Below are 27,287 nucleotides of genomic sequence, written 5' to 3' on the forward strand. Positions count from 1 at the left end.
AGAGAGCATTTTTGACGATAGCGATGCGTGGGCGTATTAGATATTTCATGCGTGTAGTTTTTGAGCAGAGTATATATTCCGTGCAAGTGGTTGAATCTCATTATTAACAATAATATTTTAATTTAAAATTATATTTTGTTTTAATGTCAAGCACAAAATGTATTTATTTATATTAGCAATTTAGAATTAAATAATTAATAAATATTAAGTACCGGCTTTGTATTCGACACTTTTAAGATTGTATGTTTCGTACGATTGCTGCTAGCTTCTTAACTTAAACGTTTAATACTTTATAGCCTTTAACTTTCCGCAAAATATACAGCTTCTAACGGTAAAGCATTTCTTTTTATTTGCACCAGCGCCTGAATACTTGAGAGTCGTACATTCCAACAAGAAAATATGTGTACATAAGACATAAGTATTGATATACAATTTTAAAAATAAACAGATGTATAGGTATTGTTGATGTAGGTAAACTCCTTTAAGTTAGAAACTTTCCTTCAGAAGATTGCCAGAACTTTAGGCGTAGAATTGGGTCCTGCAATGAGATTTGAACATGAAAAAAAAGTGCCTGCGTACAAAGTACACATGTCAGAAGTGAAACTCCTTTTGCAAACTAATTTATAAGTCTCGTTTATATTTATACAAATCTAAAGTTTTAGATTTCCGTTCCAGCGCCATCGACAAAAACATTGCCGTTTCATCAAAACGTTGCCGTTTCATCCGCCTAAAGAAGTTTCACATCAAAAACGTAATCTGGCAATCTGTCAATACCATACAATTATGTCTGAATTTTGAACGTCATATGTTAATATCATATGCTATATATATTATAGTTTAGCTTTTCAAATTATCTTATTTGTTATCATTTCTAATACAGGTTAACTGCTCTGAGGTTAAGTTGACTCGTTAAAGCTAAGCAAGCGGCTCTGCTAAATGCAAATACAGACTCGAACCGGTCCGTTCGAAACGATAAAGCGCTCGCATGTGATTGTTGATAGATCCAAGGGATTTGATTAGCGATGACGCATTGTATCCACCCCTAAGTTGAGTACACGTTAATAGTAACAAAAAACCGACGACATCCTTTGATAAAACGCTGCCCCCAAAGCTGTCTAGGATTGACTGTAAATCAACGATTATACGATTTTATGGAGGGGCATCTGTTTTACTGAATGGGGGCAATATTAACCCCAACTTATATTGCTTCTAGTTTGTAACTTTGTAATACAGATGCATAGATACGTAAATTGCACCACATTATTATAAACAAATTTCAATTTAAACTTTTCACAGTTGTATTATTTAAATATTATTAATATGTGTTTAAGGTTCTATATAGTAAATAGGTATAGGCAGCTAGTATACACAAATTTCATAATTTTATAAGATAAATATGTTTCTGCATATTTTATGAGTGATTCAAAAACAACACCCGTTATCTAAAAAATCATGTTTGTAAAGAAATTCAACCAAGAAGTGGTGTACTTAGCTGTTAACGGTCCTTAAGTTGGCGAACATCTGCGAAGTCGATGTCGAACAGATGAGCGCAGAGCGACTCATACTCAACGTTCGGCAATCGGCGTGTGCCCTCCGCGCACTCGCAGCCTGCTCCAGTCGGCTTGAGCGTGATCCGCCACGCGCACCTCTACGCGCGTGCTCGATACGATACTATCAAAAATATACGAATAAAATTCTGATAAACAGTGATATTAATACTGTGTGCAAGTGTTGGTTCAATATTTATATTATATAAGTTATAGTTTTCACTACGGTCGTAATCCTGCAATCGATAGCGCCGTTTTAGATTACCGGTCGGTTTGTGTGATAATACACGGTCCTTATATTTATTTTATACTAAATATAAATACAAATAAGGAATATTTTTTTAATTGTGGTTACTTTTCCTTAATCGTCACTATCAATTATAATTCTGCATTAAAGAAGCCAGCTTATTGTTAATATAGGACTTTTACCTAAATAACGTTAAAATTTAATATAAATAATTTAGTTTAACGCAAAAAAAAATTAATCTGCAAAGATAGTTTTGTTTTAAAATAACTATTGTACACAAGATGATAAATTAATGAGAATGTTGTGCACGTAAAACGTGTTGCTGTTTTGTCTATAAACTTTGCTTTATATCCTCGATAATCCATTGCAACGAAGCTGCCTGCCTCCAGGCAGTCAGGCACTTTCGAGTCGAATCTCTAGGGAATATTTCCATAATGTCTATCTCTGAGGCCGACTTTCCGATACAGTATTCACGGAATTACTATTCAAATTGCATTCAACCGAGAAAACCTGTAGCAATCGTTCTTTTGAATGTGCAAACTTACTTTTAGGGCTGTAGGTCTTTTTATACGCTAGGCAAATACCATTGTATTTTTATGTTTCTCTTAATAAAAGTCTAAAATATATAAAAATTACTTGTTTGCACTTACGAAATTTGTATTCGTGAGTCGTTTTTTTTGAAGAATTTAATCTTAATTAACTTATAAAAGTAAATTAACTAATTTATTTTTAAAACTGAATTTTACTAATGTACTAGATAACTACAAAATATATGTTATTTGCTGTGAATCGTCCGTAAATAGTCTTATTGTAATTATTACAGTATTATAAAATAAAAATAAAATACTTAAAACGTATAGTCAGTTAATGTAATTGTTCTGTTAATTCAATATAGGGCATCGACGAGACGCGTGCGGGAGTCAAGAAAATGCTGCCTGTTTTCGTTCATTGACCGTAGTGGTAGAAATGTTTTTGTCATAGACTTGTTAAGGATGTAAATTTAGCTTTCGTTGCTTTGATACGAACACTTTGTCCAAAAGAAGTTGATATTATAGTTTTTTTTTTATAATTTACTAAAAAAGACAACACTCTCTTTGCCCTTTTCCTTCTTGGTTCGATTTAAACACTTTTTAATACTAATCATACTTATTTCAAAACCTTTTGGTTAAAAGCGCTTATTTTACAATTGTGGATAAGTACAAGTTATATTTTAAGTCGTAGATTTGTCTTGTTGCATAGTTCTCCAACAGCCAGTGCCGCCGGCGGCGCAGGAGTCATGAAGTTAATCGTGTTATTGGTTTGGACTTTCGAGCTTATCATTTATAATACGACGGGCGTCTTAAAAGAGTTTATAAATACTTCCTATATATTGTACTCCATCATAGACCCTCATCTGTTATTATCGAGCCGCTATAACAATTTCAGAGTAGTACAAAATAATTGCGTTTACTAAGCACGACTCTCAGCCATTGAACTTTTATTCATAGGCGTTATTTGTGGAAGTTTGATCGTAATAAGTCGTGTTACATCATGGTATTATATCAGATTTATGTGGTGTATTTTTGTACATCAATATTTTGTAATTATAAAAATATACTATCTTTAGACTTATCTTTATCTTTATTTTTTTTATTTTTTTTATTGTTGATATATTATGCTAAAAATAACTACAAACTAACGTACTAAAATAATACAACTTTTGAATACAAAAAACTACAACAATTCTTTATTTTCGAATATATACTCATACACACAATAAAAAAAAACATAAAAAAAATATATATTTTTTGATACAACTAGGTCGGCAAACAAGCTTACGAACCGGCAAGTATGCGATTACCGTAGCTTATAGACGCCTGCAACACCAGAAGCATCGCAAGCGCGTTACCGACCCTGCACTCAATCCCGGAGATCTTGTCACCTTGCTCACCACAGGAACACAGCACTTCTTAAAAGCAGCTTCTTATTTAGCTGTCATCTTCTGTAAGGTCAAGGTACTTCCCTAGTCGGGCTGCTCCAGATTTTGAGCAGGATATATCCTGCTCAGCAGGATATATCCTGCTCAGCAGGATACCTACACCAGTTGATGAGCCCTACCTCAGTTTTATGTAATAAATAAACACAGTTGATGCTACAAGTAAATAAGAAAAATTTTGAACGGTATAAAGATTGTTTATTAATCTAAGTGTAGATTGTACTTAAAAACATATTTGTACAGGTGCGGATGTTGACCGTAGTGAAATTCGATGTTTCATTTTCATTGACAAAAGTGTGTCACGTTTTTGTGTGTAGCCGGAGACAGTCTTAGTGTTCTAATATAGTGATGGTGTTTATTTGCAATGCCGGATTGGCGATACAACGTTCTGTCGACGAGCGAAGCGTACATAGACGCCGAAGGGGGTCCACCTCGTGATCCTTTTGCTGCTAGTTATCCACGCCGCGCCGATCGTTCTCGACCACCTCACACTTGTCCGTATACCACAATTTTTCTCGGAACGCGAACGCATGTTCCTTACCGCTTGACACCAGTACAGAGTGAGAATGGCGACCAATATGCTGACGCCTATTCAGTTGATCGTTCGTCTAATCTCACGGATACGTCGAGTTTCGCTCGCTACGAAGATTGTCGTTCACAATTGGACAGTAGTCTGATACCTAAGCGAGATAACCCATATTCTAACGATAAACTAGATGGAAACGTAACCCTGCAAGTTCAAAAAGTGCCATACACGTCGGGTGTTTTTTATGTGGCGGCTAAATCAGAATCTGTCAAAGATGTTCAGGGAAATACTTTATATCCATGTGAAGCGTCAGATTCTGATGCCTTGTCTTCGTGCACTTGCGACAGTTTCGAACGATGCGAGTTTGATTGTAGAGATTTTGAACCGTTCTCGGATACTTGTTGTTGCGATCCACTCAGCGACGGAGTATGTAGTCGTAGTCCTAAGGAGGTCGACTCCCCCGAACACTTTTGTGATCGAGTTGTGGAAGAAGATCGTGTCTCTGCACGAAGTGACATGGACGGTCTGGATTTAACTCTGTTTGAACCAGCGCAAACTGATTCTAATGATTGTGGAGAAGAATCTACAGAACGAAATTCTGCCTCTGCTGCAGCAACTCTATGTGGCGTGTTGTATGCTCTTCCTAACACAGACAATGGTAGGTATATTTGTAATATAGTTTTAATATATTTATACGTATTTGGATTCGTTCACATCATAGTCATAGTAATCCATTAGAATCAGATTACCAGCTGTGCACTTGACCGTCGTGTGGTCAACTTCAATCTTACTCGTATCCGATACGAACAACGGTGCGGGAAAATTACTAACGCATCAATCACTTCAAGTCATTGTCATACCGGCGGTAACAAGAATATATTGGCTATTGCCATAAAGAAGCGAAACGTTAGTGCAATTCTATGAGCTTTAGTATTTTCCATAATATTAGTGTTAGGTATTTTATACGCAGATTTATATAATATGTTATTTTGTATATTGTAAAAAAGAGAAAAATTTGTTTAAATGCCATTGAACAGTTTTAAAACGACGGAAGTAGAGGTTTTATAGGTGTTCTAGCGCTACAAATTACATACCGTTACTCACTCGTAAGTTTCTAATTACGCGCTGTAGATAGAGAGCGATTGTTAGCTCACATGCAAATCCGATAGATTTTGGACCAGATAAGTGAATATAACTATTCTCTTGCATGTGTTCTAAGTGCCTTATTTACAAACTACATATGTATGTTGTGCTTAACGGAAGCGATTTTCTAAGTGTAAATAGACCTGTACTCATATGTAGGTAATACGTGAAAATCATCCGGTAATGAATGGACATGTATTTTTTTTTAAATTTTGTTTGGTCATCAAAGATTACAATAGAAATTCTTTGTGCGACTTGTCTAAAATTTGTCTACGTTTCGTTATTCCAAGCTTTTAATATGAAGTAAAATAACTGGTTTGAAAGAAATCTGGTTTGAGATTGCTTATTATAATATTTTATATTTTGTCATTGAGTTTTTATTTACATATTATATTTTTACCTAAACGTATTACATATACGTGTGTAGTGTTACTTTAAAGCTGAGGTTAAAAATAAAATAAAGAATGGCGTAAAACTCATTCGTCAAACATAGTCGTTTACCTCTTAGTAACGATTTTTAAGAAATAAAACACCCGGAACTGCCAACAATGAGATAACCTTTAAATTGCTAGAAATAAAGAAAAAAAGTCTTTATAAAGCCAATACAGAGTACTTACGTATAAAAAAGTCTTTATAAAGCCAATACAGAGTACTTACCTATTTTTATCTTAGTTGTTATACATTTACTCGCATTTTAAAATTGCCTTGTCGTGACAATATTTATATTCTGTAACAATGATTGTACGTGTGTTGACTCATTGTTGAAAAAGAATTACGAGTGACCGTGGCCGACGTGGCCAACCGTATAAACATTTGTGCTTTACGCATTCGCCGAGAAAGCTACAGGGTCAATCCGGACTACCCATATATTTTACGATGTTTTGTTGGCTAAAGGAACTTTACTTATCGGCTGTATAACATCATTCATATTCTGACAAGTAATATAATATTAAGATATTTCTTTGCAATTTAACACAGTATGAATACGTATATTAAACACGTTAAACACATATGCAATCTCTTATGCCTTAATCTTTGTACATGCAAATTTACATTACGAGCCATATGCATTTAAGTTTATGCTATGGTGAGTGATAAATTTAGGATTATAGTTTTAAGTCTCATATTAGTGTTTTGATGACTTAATGCAGGCATTTTAAATTAAAGCTTTTTGATGTTAGAGCTTTAAATTAAATTTTAATTATACATCAAATGATTGAGAGTTAGAAGGGATAAAACTGTTCCACTACTACCTTGGAACTTAAAAAGCCGACCGATGGCGGGATAACCATCTAACTGCTGGCTTTGAAATACACAGGCTGAAGACAGGCAGTAGCGTCTTCGGTGCGACAAAGCCAGCCTTGCGGTCACCAACCCGCCTGCCCAGCGTCTTGACTATGGGCAAAACACATGAGTTTATGCCATTTTTGGCGTCAACTTGTGGAGGCATACGTCCAGCAGTGGACTGTATAGGCTGTAATGATGATTGAGAGTTAGTTCAATTCAAGTACACGTATAAAATGTTTAATAGTTTATTGTGGCGATGTAATCGAGTGAGAAAATTGTTTTTTTTACTTATCTTCCTGCACACCGGGTTTCTTGAATGAACATTCTTTGTAACTGTTACACTGATATGGATAATGAATGTCAACTCGTCTTTAACGTACTCCGTTCTAATTGACCAAGTTGCTAGCTTGTAGTTTTTTAGACATATCCCTTTCCTATACAGTTATACTAGCTGAACCCGCAAACTTTGTTTTGCCCTATATATTATTAAAACCCCTTAATCCCTCCTCCTTATAACTTAGGGGTATGAATAATAGATGTTGTTCGATTCTCAGACCTACCTGATATGCACACAAAATTTCATGAGAATCGGTCAAGCCGTTTCGGAGGAGTTCAACTACAAACACCGCGACACGAGAATTTTATATATTAAATTACAGTGTCTAGTTTTTTTTCAACAAGGTATATTTTAATTAAGGATACTATTTTACGTAAAAGCGACAAGTACCTTCTTATGTAGGTACTTGTAATTCACAGTTTAATGTTTTTAATATTTCATAGCATGTATATAAGTGTCAACTAAAAGTCTAATACAGAATGGCTTTCGATAGGGCTTCTCTATAGGAATATCAGTAATAATCATAATACCAGTAATATCATTTGATCATCTGTTTATACTTTCTAATGGCTCCTAACTTCCTGTATAGAACCTCTAACCAATGTTGTAACCCGTGTTTTAACTTGTTTCTTGTTATAACTTCAATATATTTTATAGGGTGGTTACATCCTACGAAGATGTAGGTTTTATCACATCCTTTTATATAGTTTTCATACAGATAATAATTACATCTTGAAGCGGTTTTTATGTAACAAGACGGAGTAAGCTTTAAGTCACGTGAGTGTCGTTTCTAACTTGTGTAATCAGATTCAATGTTACTTTTATTTAATTAACAAAAAAATGTATGAGTTGATTTCCTACTTAGATTATCAAGTGATAAAACGGTTGTTTTAAAACATGTACTTGATGTAATTATGATGTTCCAAAATATTTGTATTATATAATTAATTATAAAACCACTGTATTTTAGTTACGACTGATTTTAAATATTATGATATTTCGCTAGAAATATAAAACTGAACTTATTGTATTCCTTTTAAATTGTTATAACGATTGATCGCAATGGCAACGGAATGGTATTTTCTATGGAGAACCTATTATGTTACAGTTAGAATAATAGAAAAAAGTACTCAGCGAGTGATGACAAATAACAACATAATAAAAGCAACGGAGCATTATTGTGGCGGTATTCGGTTTGATGGCGGCCAATTTGTGTGGGAAACAATACGTACATGGATGTTATAATATATAATTGAGATTACGGTATATAATTATTGCTTAATAATTCTATACGTGGTTTAATTAATTTGGACCAGGTTTGAAATTATTTTCGAGCTTAAATTCCCATTACTATTGTGGTTGATCATATCTACATGTATCTTGTAAAACTGATTGGATACTACGGAAATTTAGTTTTAATCTAAACTAATAGTAATGAATAGTTTATAAAAAACTCGTAAACGGCTAACCCATTTCAATGACAAGAATATAAAATTCGAAATTACATACAACATATAATCACGCCTCTTTCCCATAGAGGTAGGCAGAGACCACTTCTTTCCACTTGCTACGATCCTTACATACTTCTTTCGCTTCGTCCACTTTCATTATTCCCTTGATACATGCTCTTCGGTTTAGGATACTCTTGACCTGGCCTTTTTTCAAGACGTCCCTTATTTGGTCTCGGAACGTCAGCCTAGGTCTACCCCTTCCATCCATACTCGCCTTATACACTTTTGTCGTCAATCGTTCTTCACTCATTCTCTCGACATGACCAAACCATCTGAGCATACCTTTCTCAATTTTTGTCACTACATCTTCTTTCAGACCATTACGTTTCCTTATCTCACTATTTCTTATTCTGTCACTTAGTTTAACTCCTATCATATTTCTAACGCTCTCATCTCAACTGCATTTATTCTGCTTTCAAGTTTCTGCTGCCATACCCAACTTTCAATTTCAAATTCGAAATTGCGAAGAATATTAGAAATTTTTGTATACATAACGATTATTTCTGTGCCTCCTGTGACAATTCGAAAATCGTCATTTTAATTTTATTTGAGTATTTTCTTTTGTAGAGTTAAACGTTCTCTTTTAATATGTACAATTATGTTTTTTTTTGTGTGTGTGTGTTTAAAGTTAGTTTACAAAAAAAACTTTTGGGTTGTGTTTTTTTACAATTATTAAGTATGTAACTTATGTGATAAATGATACTTGAACTTACGGTTGAATTACTTTACACCTATAACATGTTTATAAACTCTAGAATAACGATCCTAGCGGAATGTTCTTCAAACAAAAGATAAAGACATATGTAAATAAGCCTTTAGACAGTTTTTTTTTGTTATCACTCTCCTATTCACATAATTTGCCTGTATTTTTCCTGTTTACGAAAGTTTTAAGTTCAAAAGGGTATAATAATGGATACATCAGTATTTACGAAAAATGTACTTGCACTTAAATCACAAAGCACGAAAAGTAGTGTTGAATACTTAGAGTAACTGATTACTGACAATTTATATCACTTTTAAAAAAATATATATCCGTAACCGGTAAAAAATGTTTCCGGACCAAAGTTTTATCATGTTTTTCTGATGGTGCCCATGATAAAGTCACGAAAAGGGTAAAACTCGACTTATATATCACTTATCACAAGAGACACAGATTTCATCTTCACTCTTGTTTGATAGTTCGCTCGTTTAATTTAATTGTATCTTATGTGTCCTTAACATACATTTTATTTATTTCTAGTAAATATAGATTAAGTTAGATTTTTGATACATTCAAGGTAAGGTTCACTTGATATGTATGATATTGATATTGTGTTCAAATAATTTAAAATGAAATCATAATTATACTTTCTAAAATTTATTGTTATGTTATTAAGTATTTTATTTAAACTATTTCACTCAAAAAAAGGGTTCCGTTAATTTATTAATTACCTAAATTTCTAAACACGTCAAATCTTGAAATATTTTTCTTAATAAAATAAAAGTTATAAAAACACACCAATCAAAGTATCGATACTAAGAAGTAATTCTTAGTTAAATAAAAACAAAGTAAACGGACCACTAGTTCATAGCAAGACGTTTCTTTCAAACTTTTTTTGATTATAAGGACAAGGCTTATAAATAGTATTGGAGTTTATTTTGATTGCATAAGTATTCCCTTTATGTTCTCAATGAGCTGCGGTCATTGGCTCCGTTTGAATAGAAAGACGTGATTTGTTGGTGAAATTTGTTACCGAATTAGCAGTAGCACTTTGATGGGTATTAAAACTGTCGGAATTTTATAAGTTCACAAGGTGTTTCCTGCGACTACTTTCCCATTCATTGTTTTATCTCATCTATTATGTATGAAAGACAATAATTTTATCTCTTCTTGCAAACAAATTTTATTGATGTCTCCTCTACTGTAGGGTCTGTATGTCGAAGCGTGTTGTTGTACATCATTTCTTGGTAAATGAACCATTTAATACTAGATATTCATTCAATTCTAACCGGTAGATCCTGAATTTATTGCGTAGAAACTAAACAAATAACCTCGTAATCGAACAAACTTCTTTTATTCTTTCTAATATTAGCCAAGATAATGCACAAAATTTCTCTTTCGTAAAGAGTAGAAGAATCGGATATTACGTTTTTATTCTTTAATAAATTTACTGATAAAGTTACAAGGGGCCACGACCTCGTCTCCCTTGCGTATAAATTTTAAGTGGATATATTTTTTATATTAAACCTGTGTGTAAATGTTTGCAGAAAATGTAATAAAATTGATTGCTTTTTGACAAATATTTAAATTTAAAATACGCTGCCTGATATGATTTTTTAAATGTCTTTTTTTATACAAAATAGGCTTCGGACTAATAAACAGTAAAGATGAGACTAGGTTAGGGCGAGGTTACCTCGAAGACAACTCAGATCGACACTTTTACTGTAGTCACTGGGTCAAGTGTTGCGTATTATGTCACAGAACTTTATCGAGGCATCATTAAAAATAAAGTGACTTGTAAAACGAGTTTATGTTTGTAGTTCATTAAACGTAGTCACTTGGAAATTAATTACTTTGTTAAACATATAATGACGTTTTGCATAATTATATTCAAACCAAAAAATGATACGATGCTTAGACATTGTATATAATTATTTGAAATTCATTGAAAATATTTTATTTAAATTATAGATTAGAACTTTGAGACGAACATATCATCAAATTTCTAATGAATAGTCAAGCTGGGAACTGGAAATTTCAAAATTTTAAAAGATTGACACAAATGGCGAATATACGTTATAGCTGAATGAAGTCAGTGTAATCGTTGGTCAACTAATGATAAATAATTTTTAGATATGTATATTTATAGTAACAACGACTTATTAAATTATTTTATAATCTTACGAATAATTTTAAATTGCTTAATCGTGCGTTAGTAAGTCTTTTAATTATCAATAAACCACGCTGTTAGTCGGTGTGCCTGGATTGCAAGGTAATTGTCGGATTTTAGTAATTTACTTATTCAACGAGTGTCGTTATTGAGTTATTATATTAAAATTATTTATCCTATTACCTCCGTATTATCGATTTAATTATTAAACAAGAGTAGACAGCTTGATGCAAATGCATTAGCAGAATTGCGGCCCTAGTTACGATGAGCAGTAAAATTATTGCCATCATTAACTTCAGTTATCCTTGCGAAATAGCCAAACTCATGTACCTACTCTAATTTATATTATAAAAACTTTAATAAATTCCTTAACTTGTATTGAATTTGAGACGAAATATTTCCTTTCAAAAGAAGTTATCTATATTATTTTATGACGTTTTGTAATAAGCGATGTTAATTTCTAAAGTTTAAGAACGTTTCAACAAGTGAATGGTGTTCGATAATTGTGATTATGCTTCATACCGTAAGATTAAGTAACACAAATTTTCAAGGTTCTCTTTAAGGTGTTCGTAACCGTGGGAAAAATTTATCTTGCAGACAAATCAAATCCAGTTTATTCAAGTAGACTGTTAGTTACAATGGTTTGTTATTTAATTAATTTAAAGATAATTTACATTTCGAATAACACATATTATCTACTGATTCTACTACCATCAAGTGATTGGGAAGTTTTGGATTTTCTTTTATTTATTTTTATCCAGACCTTAATAAGCCAGCTGTTTAGGAACAGGTTTTAATTTGAAAAGTTTGCGACTGGCAGTTGAATGCATTTAAAAAAAAAAACAAGTATTAAAAAATGGACATTGCTCATACCAAATGTGTAATTCGAGTTTAATGAAACAAGTACATATTCGAGAGGAGTCTGCAGCTCATGCGCACGCGCCGTACACCTGTACCGGTCACCCGCCGGACTGGTTCAATTGCCGGTTCACTTCACACGTCTCTGACGTCACCTTCGTATTAGCTTTACTGGATATCTTGGAAAACGAAACTACGGATCATTTGACTGACCATTTCCCAATATATAGATAGTCCTTTACAAAAATTAGAGAAACAATTTCCATTCCATTAAAATTCAGTGACCCTACCCCAACCAATAAGGTGATTTCGACATTGATGTTTACTGCTACTGCCGCCCTTATTGCGGATATTGAGTTATAGCCTTTTATTTAGCATACCTCGAAATATGGATTTTCTACCGGAAAATGTAATTTTCAAATCAAATTTTACTGATTGAGTAACTGGGTGGATAATTAGTACGTTTAGCCAAACTTGTTTACCCATTGCTATATAAGTTTATATGTAATATTGTAATGACAGAATATAGGTTACAAAAGTTATTTTTTATATTTAAAGATTGTCAGTACGTAAATATTGATTTTCGTAATATTTTGACAACGTAAAAGTAGAAGGAGGCTAAAAATGTCAAATGTGTATAAACACTAATAAAACCAGTAACAATAGAGACAGAGTGGAAACTATATTTATACAGAGGAATAAAAAAACGCAACAGAAACTTACATTTGTGAATACGATGGTGCAAAAAATTAAAAAAATAAATATATAAATAAAAATACCGAAAGTAATCAACCAATTTGCATATATTTATGCTGATAATCTATACAGAATATTATGTTTTCTTCTGCGTTGAAATAGGATATATTTCTTTTCTCGCTGTTTATAGTTTTAATACACATCAGACATAACTAATCTCTATAAAGAGGAGTAGGCTAGGGTACGTGAAACCAAAATAATAAATTATTATGTCATTAAACATTTAAATGTACATCAAGCGAGAAGGGAAACAAATTAAAAAGCAATTCAAATGAAGTTTTTAATCGATGCAGAGATAGTAGATGAGTCTAGTGAAGTCGGAACTTAATGTCGCAAGTTATGTAATTTTTATGACTTCTTAAGTGGATCTGCTATATTGAAACATGTTATCTCTTCCTCTGTCGTAATTAGAAAAGCAAATTCGATGGAATCTTACGCGTTAATGCCTTATAGGAAATTATTTTTGCGTTACTTGCAGTCGAATACTTGGAATGGTGTAAAATTGTATTAAAGATATTTGGTTCCTGGTTTATTTTCGTAATAAGGTATAAAAATTGCGACCGTGTCTTTAGTTGCATTTTCACCGTCATAGGTTATTCTTAAATTACATTTTTATTATATTACAAATAAACTTTGAAATATTTTTTTGTTTTTTTATTTATATGTTATGCCAAATTATTGAGTAGTCGTAAAAATATCTTTTAAGAAAGAATTACATAGATCATAAAATAGCTTAGTAAGTATAGATAAAAATTTCAAAGCATTTAATTATTTTTACAATGCAATTATGAACACTTGGTTCTGTTATTTATATTTAAGAATTAGTGAGTCAACATACTTTTGTTAATATTATACCGAACTTAGTGTATTGAATATTATTTTAATATTTTACTTAAGTCAACCGTTAAATTATACAATAGATGTAAATATACATTGGCTCAAGCAAGAGTAATTACCGCATATCTTGTGGTACTTTGAATGCAAATAATTGTGTTTGCTTACTAATGAAAAAAGCCGACTACAATTCCAGAGACAAGTAACACAACGTAGGTAGACGAAAAAATAGTCAAGTAATTGCACATCATTAGAGATAAATCAAATACTACTTGGCAGCCATCGATAAATTTGAATGTCCCATTGGCACATGACAAGGTGCTTGTGCACCTTTCGATTAAAAAAAGAATCATTGAAATCGGTCCACCCAGTCAGAAGTTATGATGATAACACATATAAAAAATTAAAAATAAATTTGAATTGATAACGTCCTTCTCTTTGAGGTCGGTTAATAAGCTAACTATTACATTAGTTAGCTTTTTTAAAATTTTAGTGTTAAAATTAATTATACCCTATTGAATTTCATTTCGTAACAACTATTGCTGAATTATTAGGTAAATATAATAATAGTATTAATATATATCAAAATGAATGTTTGTCTGTATGCCTTTTATAGAATCGTAAAGTATGCATTTGATCATGTCATGATTTTCAGCGAAGTGTTGTGCATGAGTCCACAAAGGTTTCTGAGTGGGTACGACAAAAAAAAGCGTAGCAACGCGTGCAGGGTACAGCTAGTTTTCAATATAATAATAAAAGTTAAAAATTAAAAATAGAACAAAGAAAAGTATTCAAGAAAGTAAGAAAACGTGAAATTGTTGATTTTGCCTGTCTCATAACTTACGTAGTCTCCGTTGTTGATAAATGTTTAAGAATTAAATTTAAAATGAGCTCGTATAATGGTATTTAAATCCAGCTTAGGATATGTATGTTGTTATGTGCAGCTAAGATGAAGACAAATATTTGAGTTTCAAACAAAAAAAAGTTTACGACGAATATAAACGTAATTCTCACTTCTAATAAATTTTAAATGACGTTTGTCAAGAATATCGCGCTGGCTGTATTTATTTATGAACAGTTTTTTTTTTACAATATCGTTATAACAAGTTTAGATGGGATCGAATATAGTAATTTTTTAAACGAGGATTAATACTGGCAAACTATATTTACGAGTATGTGCCTACGTATATGTATATTATGTGAAAGGCTTGCATTGGGGTAACAGACAATAGCATTATTTCCATTTTTTAACCGACTTCAAAAAAAGGAGGAGGTTTATTTAAAACTAATATATTTAAGAATAGTCTTTTTACATTAAATTTTTAACCGCCTTCAAAAAAAGGAGGAGGTTACTCAATTCGACCGTATATATATGTATATATATACTTATATATGTTCGGAGATAACTCCGTCGTATATGAACCGATTTTGCTAATTCTTTTTTTGTTAGAAAGGAGATATCTTTAGTTTGGTACCACGATAAGGAAACCAGGATCTGATGATGGGATCCCAGAGAAATCGAGGGAAACTCGAAAATCCGCATAGCTTTTTACTGGGTGTACCGATTTTAATGATTTTTAATTTAATCAAAAGCCGATGTTTATCACGTGGTCACATTTAAATTTCATCGAGATCTGATTACAACTTTTGGAGTAATCTTTGATAATGCGTATTAACTTGCCATTTTTTTCGTCTACCTACGTTGTATTACTTGTCGATATAATTGAAGTCGGTTTTTCTTCGTTTGCCTGCAAATACAATTATTAAAATTTAAAGCGTAAAAAATAATTTTATATTATTTTAAGATCCCAAGGTAAGTAGCGTGTTTAGATGAATAGGTATAAACAATGAATTGAAGAAAATTATTTCATAAAAGCTTTACAAACTGTAACAGTTAACAAAAAAATTGTGAGTAAAAGGAATATATTTGAAAAATTCTTTGTCCACGTCTATCTACAACACACACACTAACGTAAAGATTTCATAGAGCTTCGAATAAAGGTTAAACTTTAGCCTTTATATGATATTTTACGCATATTTCCTAGTCTACATTGAACGAATTAAGAACGCTTCGCCCTAAATATTATTTGACGATTATGCTACTGCTTTGAATTTATTTAGCTTGACAAATCATAAGGTCTTAAGTCGTGTCAGCTCTATTTAATGTCAGGGAAATCGTGACTCGAGCTGAGAACCGATACATAGATTTTAATCCCTATTGAGTCATATTGTCGCGTACAGTTCGGTATTGAATAGCTTTTGTAATTGACTTCTTTTATTCTTAATTCTATGGGATAAGTCTCTTGGAAAACGAAACCCTTTATTGCTTAACCCTATATTATTTAATATTTAAAGGTCCTTGATTATTCGTAGACCTCGATTTTTATGTACCTACCTACCATTTTTGGCGTGAACTTGTGGAGGCCTATGTCCAGTAGTAGACTACGAAAAGCTGCTGTGATGATGTGATGACCTACCATTAAAAAGGGTATTGAGATAATGAAAATGTACCAATATGTTGTTATTTCATAACAAAGTACCTAAATATCAATAGACACGTGATAAAAACTTATTTAATACGTGATAATATTTTCCATAAAAATTTAAAAATTATTTATGCTTACCATAGCGATACTCACGAATGAAAGAAAATATTTTCATAAAAGACCGTATTGATTAATTTCAATTCACAATGCAAAGGAAGCTCTTTTACTTCATAGAATTATTCGTATGAAGATCTTGCGCGTGCCTATGCATTCGGATATCCGGACCTCCTGTCGCACAAACATCAATAGAGAAAGTTCGATCTTTCCTGTCTGACATCTTCGACTTATGACGTTCATTCTTACGCAACTTGGCATGGGAACCGTTTAATGCTCTTGGGTAATTTCATCAGTACACGATAGAACAAGAGATTGGTATTGACGGAGTTAAATAATCTCATGATTCATTCCTTTTATATAGTCTGTTAAATCAAAACACATCTTGACTGAAGAGTTCGTTTATTTAAGATTTTTTATTTCTTATTTTGTTGTACGTTTTCAATGTTCATCTTATTAACAGGTATGAAATTTGAGTGTTATCTTGTATCGTTATTATTAAGGTGCATTTATAATACGCATCATTGGTATTATAGGCTGAAGGTTTCAACTAGCCTCTATAATCGGCTTTGAAGTCGAAGGGTTTCCATACTAAAATATAATGCATTTGGTATTTATTTATAAGTATTTTTATACTGTCACTATAATTAGGTAATGTACATTGTATATTATTTGTATTGGTGAAAACAATTGTTGGTGAACCTTTAAAAATAGTGATAAAATGATCAACGTGCGGATCCTACGTGTATCATTGCATTAGGCAACAAGAATAATTGAATTGTTTGTTATCGCTCTTCATATGATTCCTAGGTAATAAGATCGTGTTTTTCTATTTCTTGCGGTCGTGTTGTGCATTCCGTTTCATTCAAGCAATGATTCATACACTTTCAATGAATATTTACTTGCTTTACGAAGCAGAGCGAACAGCGTTTTCAACAAGTTTGACATTGCAAAGCAGTGTTTATAGTAAAAATAAATACATCTTTAAAACATCACATACTTCCAACTAAATCGTCGCTTCAGCCTGTAATATCCCACTACTGGGCATAGGTTTCTTTCCCCATGTAGGAGAAGGATCAGAGCACCACGCTGCTCCAATGTGGGTTAGCAGATATATTACTATGAGTAACGATCGCTATCAGGTGTACATGATAACAACCGGGACCGACGGCTTAACGTGCTCTCCGAGGCACGGTGGGGAGACCCACTAGGATTGCACAAACACCCAGACCACGGCAAACACCTGTATGGCCAATACAAATGTTTGTCATGTGCGGGAATCGAACCCGCAACCGCCAGCGCATCAGGTACAGTCCATGGCTGTGACTACTGCGCCAACGCGGCGTCAACAAAATCGTATTATAATGTAATTACCTTCAAAGTCACTGTTATATATAAACTATATTAATAGTATATACTTTAAATTGTATTAAGCACATCTGTTGTCATACAACTACTAGTGTTCATTGAAGAAATATGAATTTAGCCTAGTGTGATATGTTTTGTTATAAAATTCTCGTAACGAACGCTTAGCTACATAAAAGAAGAAAAAATACAATACTTAAACGTGCTCTATCCGATATTGGGAGTTAAGTAGCGCCTCGAAACATTCGATGGTTGTTGACCCAATTGACCTAATATTTCATTTGATACATAGTGTACAGCATACGTTTACTGAAATTTCATTAACATTATTGCTATAAATCAAAAGAGTTCCTAAGCGTCGTAGTAAAGGGCCACTTAATAATTTAATGTCTACATTTTATCTACTTCAATGCAATGCCTGTCAAGTATAATCATAATTCATTCCGTTGTGTACATTGTGTATTAGGAGTGGTACTAAGTTAATTGTGTCAAATTGTAAGGCTTTCTCGAGGTTTGTCGCGGGCTCGTCGAACTGGATGTCGCGCCTACGCGTTATGAAAATTTTACATTTGTCAAATGAGTTTAACAGACCAATAAGTAATGACAATTTTGCATTTTATTGTTTATGTATATTAAACTAAAAGTAGAATGTAATAAAACGGAATATGTAATAATAATAGAACTACTTATTTTGATAAACAACAATATTAGAAAAATAAAATAAAATTATATAACATATCAATGAAATTATAAGGTGAATAGAGTGTGAAGCGCTTATTTATTTATTCTAGGTACAACCAGGTATTTATGTCGGCTACGATAATAAAATACAATTGGTATACATATGTAACAAGCGTAGCCGTTATTTTGATAAAAGCATGAAACTATTAACGCTGACCCATCTCTGTTAAACCTGATATTTACATTCAATGCACGAAAACCGGTGACGGGTTTAAAGTGTTTTCTTAAACTTATAGTCAGGTAATTTTGTAAAACAAATTTGAAACCAAACGTGATATATTTCGTGACTCTTTTATCATATATATTTATTATGACACTTTTTTATATATTGTAGAAAAAAACTATATATTTTTGTGTATTCTCGAAGTACCCAGTAAAAATATTAAAGCCGAAAAATAGGTGTACAATTTTTACCCATTAGTGATTTGATAATAAATTTGAAACTATTTAAAACTTATAATTCAAAAACTCTAGTTATTTTACAAATATTTTTGACGTCAAAAAGCTCAAGTCATCCCTTAAAACTTAACTCATTACGAGTATATAAATAAAAAATTGCACATTCGCTCGTGGTTTACTGCTAAAAAAATTTAATGAAGATTAAAATCAGACAATAGAGACGCGAACAGTTACTTTTGATACCACACTGTCGCCCACGCAGCAATCACTCGACAGGAAGCCGCAGTACATATCATGCATATTGTTCTCAGAGCATGAAAGAGTTACAAAAGACTCCATGTTAAATTTAAACACCGTAATTGAATGAATAAATTCCGACCACGCGTTAATGCTTCAAGTTGAAATGGCCGTTATTTTCTAACGATGTTACTGATCTAGTTCAATGTCAGTCATTTAGCGAACAGGTAGTTAACATTATTCGTCCACCGCTTAGTCGAATATTAAATGAAACAATATATACAAAGCTTCAGTGACAAGTTTTGGTTTTCAATCCCGGAATAGCTGGAAATTGTTTTTAAAATCAAATTTCGCATCACATAAAGGTGATAATGGAACCGTATCACAAGGCTCGAGACGCTTGCTATTCATCTGTCGTAGCCTCGTAGGGCTGTATCTTTAATATAGTAATAGATAGTTAATTTTAATTTGTACGGATGTATTTAGCCCTATAGCTGTTTTAATATTTAATGCGATAAAAAATTAAAAAAAAAAGAATAAAAGAAGGTTCTCATACAAGAAACAATAAAAATACGTTGAAAGTTTTAGCTCGTTGTAGACCTGTTTAGTACTATTTAATAGGAATACAGAGCCTTTCGCGTATGACCAGTTCGAAGTAGGATGTTTTTGGTGATGTCATAGTTCTTTGTAGTTTTCATTCGTAAATTGATCAGACAAATTCGTTTAAAATAATTTAATCAATTATGGAATGGAAAAAACAATTGTACTACAGGGATTTTTATCTATATATAGGAAAATCTCATGTCACGATGTTTTTCCGGGCTAATCGGCTAAACTACTACACCGATTTTGATGAAATTTTGCACAGAACTTTGTCCTACTTAAAATATAGGCTATATTTAATTTCGACTAATGACCGCGACGTTTTTATTAAAAAAAAAATACGAAGTTTGCCATGTCAGCTAATATTCATATATGTATATAAAAATGAAATCAAGTTTGGTAGTCGTACCAAATTTCGAGAACAGCTGGATCGATTTAACTAATTTTGGTATTGATATATGTTTGTAGGTGAGAAGTTATGAAGCAATTAATTGCAATAAAGGTAGTAAAGTCATCAATTTTATTTTCCCATACAAACTGTTCATACCTGTGAAATGTAAACAAACCCTGCGTTCAGAAATTGTAAATTTGCCATCTAAATTATATGTGTTTTTTGTTATTGAACTTTGTCACATTATTTAATTCTGAGGCGGTACGAAGTTTATTGCGTCAGATAATCAAAAATAAAAATGTATAATAAATTGCTTAAAGGTTAAATATGTGTTAATAGAAATATTTCCATCTATGCGCGTATTATATGCAGATATCACAGGTATGCTATGTCTATACATATAGATTGCTTTTGTTGTTGGTCGACGCCTGACCTTTACATTTACCCCGTCTAGGGAACTTGCAAGAATACGTTGAACCACCTTTTTGTTTAAAAAAGTTGTTCAAGCGTTATACTGTAACTGCTGTAAAAAAATAAGTACCTACTATTACGTAATATGTATTACTCAATTTATTAAACGATGTAATAATATTTTTTTTCTAAATATTTATTTAAATATTTAGGAACAAAAACTACTCAAACACAACTCACTCTACTTCATAAACCTAATGTTCTATATAAAATTAACGTTATACATGTGTACCAATTAAAAAGTTTAAATAGTTTAAAATCATATTTTTTTTCCATATAAAGTTTTTATTTCTTACACTAATTCTCATGTTTTTAATTTGCTTTATTGTGTAAATAATTTTATTGCAACTACTATTCTATTGAAATAGGACTTAAAAGGCAACGTTGATTGAACATATAAAAATATATTTATTTCAATTCAACTATATCCATTAACCGTAGCGCAATTACTTTAGCAGTGTGCTAGTTTCCTTATTTTAATCATAATATATACGCGAAACTTGACAACTAGGCCTAGACCGCTGGCTTATTTCGCGTTAATGAAATGTCTCGGCTGCCAGCACTGTAGCCCGTGGCCGGTGACCGCATACTTACTAGCAATTAATAAATATAAAAACACACATACTAACTTGACATTTACTGCTATCACATTCACAGAAACCCGAGTTACTATTTATAAACTTCAATTCGAGTAAATATTGAATAAGCGATCGCACGATCGGAACATAATAAATTGTTATTACAACGTGATTTAAATGTTACTTTCTTTGCTTTCACATTCTCGATAGTTATCTCATAAATATCTTTAACCGTTTATGGAATATGTCTAGAGGTCCTAAGGCTAGCATAAGTTAATAATAGTCATAGTGCATACCCGAGAGGGCAGCGTTGGGCCGAGTCCGTAAAAGACGGAACGGATGGCAAATTTAACACTATAATATGTTGTAATATGTCCTGTTCATGTAGACACATAATATGTATTAATAATTGCATGTTATTGTAAATGTCAACATTTCATGCGTGGAGAACAGTTATGCAGCTGTTAATAACAATTAAAATGTTTGCAAATAACTGTCTGTTATTTAAACATTTCAAAATTAAATGTTAGGTGAGTTTCTTTGATGTTAGACATGTTTCAAAAGTTTCAAGTCATTGTACTAACAAGTCATAATACTACATAACTCATTATAATAGTAAGTAAAAACAAAAATGGAAAATCCAAAAGTGCACACGGCCAAGTTGTATTTATTAGGTAATTAATTATTTAATTTACCACTCATAAAAATTTAGAACTTAATTTTCGTACAGTTAAAAATTGCATTGTAAAAAAAAGTTGTAATGTATTAATTTATAGTAAAAAATTGAAGAATTTTTCAGTCTTCATATCCAATAGGCTTCTAAGTTAATAATTTCCAGACATAAAAAAAATAGCTTATTTCATCAAGTGGTTCTCCCGTTATTTTGCAATTGTCTGTACATCCAAAAAGTTGACGTCCAACATAATATTTAATCGATTCTTTTTACTATAATACTTTAAAAACGTACTTCATATGACATTTAATTTATAGTTTAATGTGTATTATTTATAAAAGTGTATATTTTATAGCATGTTAATGTAAAATTGTTATGAATTATAAAGGTTTCAGAGTAAGCGCTTCCCGTACTTTTCATTTTGTGAGAATAAAGCACCGCCTCCTTAGAGGCGTGGAAAAGTAATCTCAGAAGACATTTTTTATCACGCAAAAAAAATATGGTACTTCCTCTTAAAATTTATCCTGCTTTGCGCCATTTCGTTTAAGTCATAAAACATGTTATGATGGATTGTTATGGAGATGATAACCATTCCTTATTTCATTGAATACTTGAATTAGAAGCGCTTTTTAAGTGGCCGCTATGACTTTAACCGATCATCTCCCGCCGTAGCATCCGCAGAGCCACGGATAGGCTTATTATAAGTGAGACGTGTATTTCTCGTTTGCATGACGACTTATAAACCAACTTCCATCTGGGGTCTCAATAAACTCCAGATAAAGAGTTTAGAGTCTAGGATGTAGCCGGTTTTATTTAGATTTCTTGTGCGCAGGAAGCATTTATCTGTTTTAAATTATTACTAAATCATAGACAACATACTAAAATAACTAAATAGGTGTAAAAAAATAAATAAATGTATACATTAATTCTCTTTTGTAAGCTCTAAGTAATAAATAATGTTGTAAGCGACTTTGTGAACCAAACTTTGATGTAGATCTATTAGTACGATCACTAATATAATTTCTTATTGATCAATTCTAATATAATTTCTTACAAATATATTGAAATATTTGGGCATACTGTCTTGTTAAAAGAATGTTCTCTCATGAAGATGTTTTGTTTCTCAGAAATAATATAACGCCTAAGATAAATTTAATCTAAAGAAAAAATGTTTTATTTGTTAAATAAATTTTAATAACCTTCTGTATTAAATTATCTGAGATTAGACCTCGATAGTCTGTGTTTTCTCAGCGGAATCCAATTTATGGCTTAATATACTATAATAATGCTGACAGAAATTATACCTTCATTTTAAATTACATTAAATTGTACGTTAGACCATAAAGTTTTTTTTTTTTTGTATTTCTCAAAGAGGTTTTCAATCAAGAGGTTTTAAACAGCAGAGCCTAAAAATTTTGGCATGTTTTTGTAATAGTGATATGTGTGGAACCATTTTCAATATATTTTAAAAAAAAGTAGTAAGTACGATAGTTATGTTTATTTTTGTCTTATTGTAACAATTAAAGAAACTAATTGACAAATAAAAATCTTGAAATTAACTTAAATTACCATATCCGTTACATGAAGGCAACATTGAGAGGAGGTATGGTTTGAACAAAAGTTACATCTAAGCAAAAATAAACATTTAAATAAGAATTGAAGCCGTAGAACATATTTTTGATTTATTTCTAAAAGAAAACAATGAAAAATGCTTTCTAAAGTTCGAATAAGTTTAGGTCATATTATTATGTATGAGTTGATAAAAACTTCCTTATTCTTCCGTATACGATTTCGACAAAATATTGTAAGGTAAGTACTAAAATTGGAGACTGTAAAACAAAATTTCTTACTTTCTTCTGTTGATAGTATAGTGAGTCAGTGTTTAATACATTTAATGGAACGCATTAATCCATGTTGCAACGTACAGCGTCGCATCGTCGACTTTTATTAGCTGAATAAGTGCTCCAATTGCCGCCATTGTCCTCGACTGCGCCTATTTATTTCTGAGTATTTGTATGTATTAATTATTATTATCTTAATTTGTAACATCTTTTATTAAAATATTTTTACTCTATGCGCGATAATTAAAAAGGCCACACAAAAAGACAACAAAATACATGGACCTATATTTTTTATTTAGTTCAACTTAAAATCTACTGAAAGTTTCAGTGTCTCAGTGGTAACACTTAGGTATTGTTAATTTTTCACGCTGGACGTGTTTCAAAACAATAAGGTATGCATTTCCATGAAGAATTTATTACCAATATCCTATCAGCTTGCAATAGCATTGCAATCGTCGTATCGCGTAGGGCCTTCTGGTTTTTTACATTTGTCGCAGCCTTGAGGTTCCACTGACCGCAATTAGGTTTAAATAACTGTAGTACCGACGTCTGTTTCACAAAACGGAATATTTAAAGTATACGCAACGCCTTATTATTGTAATTCAGTCATTTTATTCTACAGCAAGAAGTTTAGTTAGTGCTGTCTTTTGTCATAAGCAACATTGTATACTGTATTCATAATTTGTTCTTCTAATATAGTTACTGCGTGCGATACAAAGGCAATACGTATTTGCGTCTGCGCATATGCATTGAAAAGAATTGGTAACAGTTATTGTTTCCCTTGTATAGACACAACATATCAATGCTTTGCGAATTTAGTATTTTATATACGAGTAAAATAAACGGGAAAATTGTCCTTAGCCACTTTATAAGGAACATTAATCGTTATCAACTGGAGATATCTAGGCATTTACTTCTGTAAAATAAATTGCTTACTTTTAAAGTTAAAATAGATAAATATAATATATTATTTTTTTTAGTTAGTATAAGTATAGTAAGTAGGTCCTATTAAATATGTATTAGCAATACTGTATATAGGCACATTACTTTTATACACTCGTTTGTACTTGAAATAATCGAATGTATAGTTTCATTCAAAGTATTTGTTACAGTTTAATATTTTTGTGTGTAAGTATTATACAAAATGACTTTGTGTCCATAAAAAAAGTCATCGTTAAATAAACTGACCCACGATTAAAGCCGCAGGCCTAGTACCTATTAAACGTAGCTACGTATAATAAGTTATAAATTACTCTTGCGTTCCACATACCTACTTCGTTAAATTATCGTTATAAATTACTTATTATGTAATTGACTTATAACACAAATTATTTTAATCTTCATGTACCGTATTAGGCGTTAGTATAAAAACATCAAACTACGTAGCTAGAACTCTGTTACTTTGCTGTAAATCATTAAATTATATAAGAAAATAGGTTAATTTGATTAAACTTTATAACTATTCAAGTACATCTTTATGTAGGTGCGGGTAATAAGTTAATGTAGCGGTACATATTCGTCTCGTACGATACTCAAATTTTTCGGATATACAATATTTATATGTAATAATTACCAATACCGCTATGTAACTCTATGTAAAAGTTAATTTTAATAATTTTGACTATTATTTTTGTTGTTTATTTGCTAAGTTATCATAAAAGATGCGTTGGTTTTAGATAGTATGGAACAAAAAACTTTGTATATTTCTTAAATATAGACATTATTTATGACACAAAATTTTTCCGATGTATTGGATTAGTAATATATTCATCATTAAACCCTATACAGTCCACTGCTGGACATAGGCCTCCACAAGTTTACGCCAAAAATAACGTGAACTCATGTGTTTTGCCCATAGTCACCACGCCGGGCAGACGGGCTGGTGACCGCAGTACTTGCTTTGTCGCACCGAAGACGCTGCTGCCCGTCTTCGGCCTGTGTATTTCAAAGCCAGCAGTTGGGTGGTTATCCCGCCACCGGTCGGCTTTTTAAGTTCCAAGGTGGTAGCGGAACTGTGTTATCCCTTAGTCGTCTCTTACGAAACCCACTGCACATATATTAAATATACATTAAATGACATAATTTAAGACTTTAGGAAATAAATAAACACACAATAAAGCATCTATTATCTATTTTGCGCATACAATTAAAAAATATACGGTTTCCACTGCTGAGCATAGGCCTCTTTCTCCATGTAGGAGAAGGATTGGAGCTTAATCCACCAACCACGCGGCTCCACTGCAGGTTGGCGGATATGTTCCCTACTATGAGTAACGATCGCTATCTGATATTTATGATAACAACCGGGACCAACAAAAATATATATTTTTTATAAATATTTCGCGTTTACTGGAAACTATGAAACTTCAGTTAATGAACAATCTAGAGCTAGGTGTTAATATAATCCTTTATTTTTATTTCAGATGCAGCGACGAGCGCGGTCAGCGGTGCCGCTGTTGGCATACCTCCTTCTTGGGAGCCATTTTACTGCGTCCTGCAGCAAGATAGACGGACACTCACAGCTTACACTAGTGAAGAGTTAGCTGTAAGTATGCCATACAATTTGACGTGTACTATAATAGAAAACAAATTTCCACTTTCTGTTATTTTATGTAAGACCAATTAACATAGTTTTTCATTCGAAACGTTCAAAATTCCATATTGAACTAAAAAATTTTTGATCGACTCAGGTATTGTTTGATATTTTGTAATCACTAGTACAAAATAACGGACATGATAGTGTTATTAAATCTGACATCAATAGAGCGTAGCGAATTTAATGCAGCTGTTTCAATTAAATGTGGAACTTTGCCGGTTGAAAATATTTTTTGCGTGATTTGGTCATTCATACGATTACTCGTATTTATAACTGGCGCGAGGACATCGCAATTCAAATAATGATCATCATTAGTTTTGACTGAAAGCTTACAAAATAGCCAAGGCATCGCACGGAACATTGAATATTGAGCAGACATTGTTATTTGTTTTTGTCTATAAATTTGAGTTGTATCGGGCCAATGGTTCCGCTTTCCTGGCTTTTGAGGTAATTTATCTTTTACTCAGAACTCTCGATTTTCACTTGTTAAATATATATAATAGTTTTATGCTGTGAAATAGTGTTCGTGATAGTAAAATTACTTTTGTTTACAAGTATATTACATATACACGTAGTTGGTTAGCTAAATCCTTATCCAATTAAGTTTTTTAAAAACAATAGCTTAATAAACATTATACATATTTACTTTTTTATTAGTTACCTGAATCAGTTAATGTCATCATCATCAGAGTATATAATTTTCAACTTTTACAGTACTTTGCTTCCTTTATAACTTATTACTTATTTGCTGTTCGCAATTATAAACTGTAAAAGAGAAATAATATCCCAGTTACTGAGACGTATGAGTAAAATTATATAAGCACTAAAAGAAAAGGAGTATCTAGATCTTATACTAGTTTACCTTGTTATTAACTATAATCGCCTTTTAAAGTTCATAATA

General features: G+C 32.0%; 1 protein-coding gene across 1 annotated transcript in view; it reads left to right on the forward strand.

Annotated features, from left to right (window-relative positions):
- Positions 1–4,133: 4,133 nt before the first annotated feature.
- The window catches only part of LOC123662040 (ras GTPase-activating protein raskol), a 132,338-nt gene continuing 109,184 nt past the window's right edge, over positions 4,134–27,287 (forward strand). Inside the window, exons 1-2 of the mRNA XM_045596931.1 lie at positions 4,134–4,953; positions 26,214–26,335. Coding sequence (XP_045452887.1) covers positions 4,134–4,953; positions 26,214–26,335 — 942 coding nt within the window. The remainder of the gene's footprint in view (positions 4,954–26,213; positions 26,336–27,287) is intronic.

The sequence above is a fragment of the Melitaea cinxia genome, chromosome 2 (assembly GCF_905220565.1).
Source record: "Melitaea cinxia chromosome 2, ilMelCinx1.1, whole genome shotgun sequence".
Classification (NCBI taxonomy): domain Eukaryota; kingdom Metazoa; phylum Arthropoda; class Insecta; order Lepidoptera; family Nymphalidae; genus Melitaea; species Melitaea cinxia.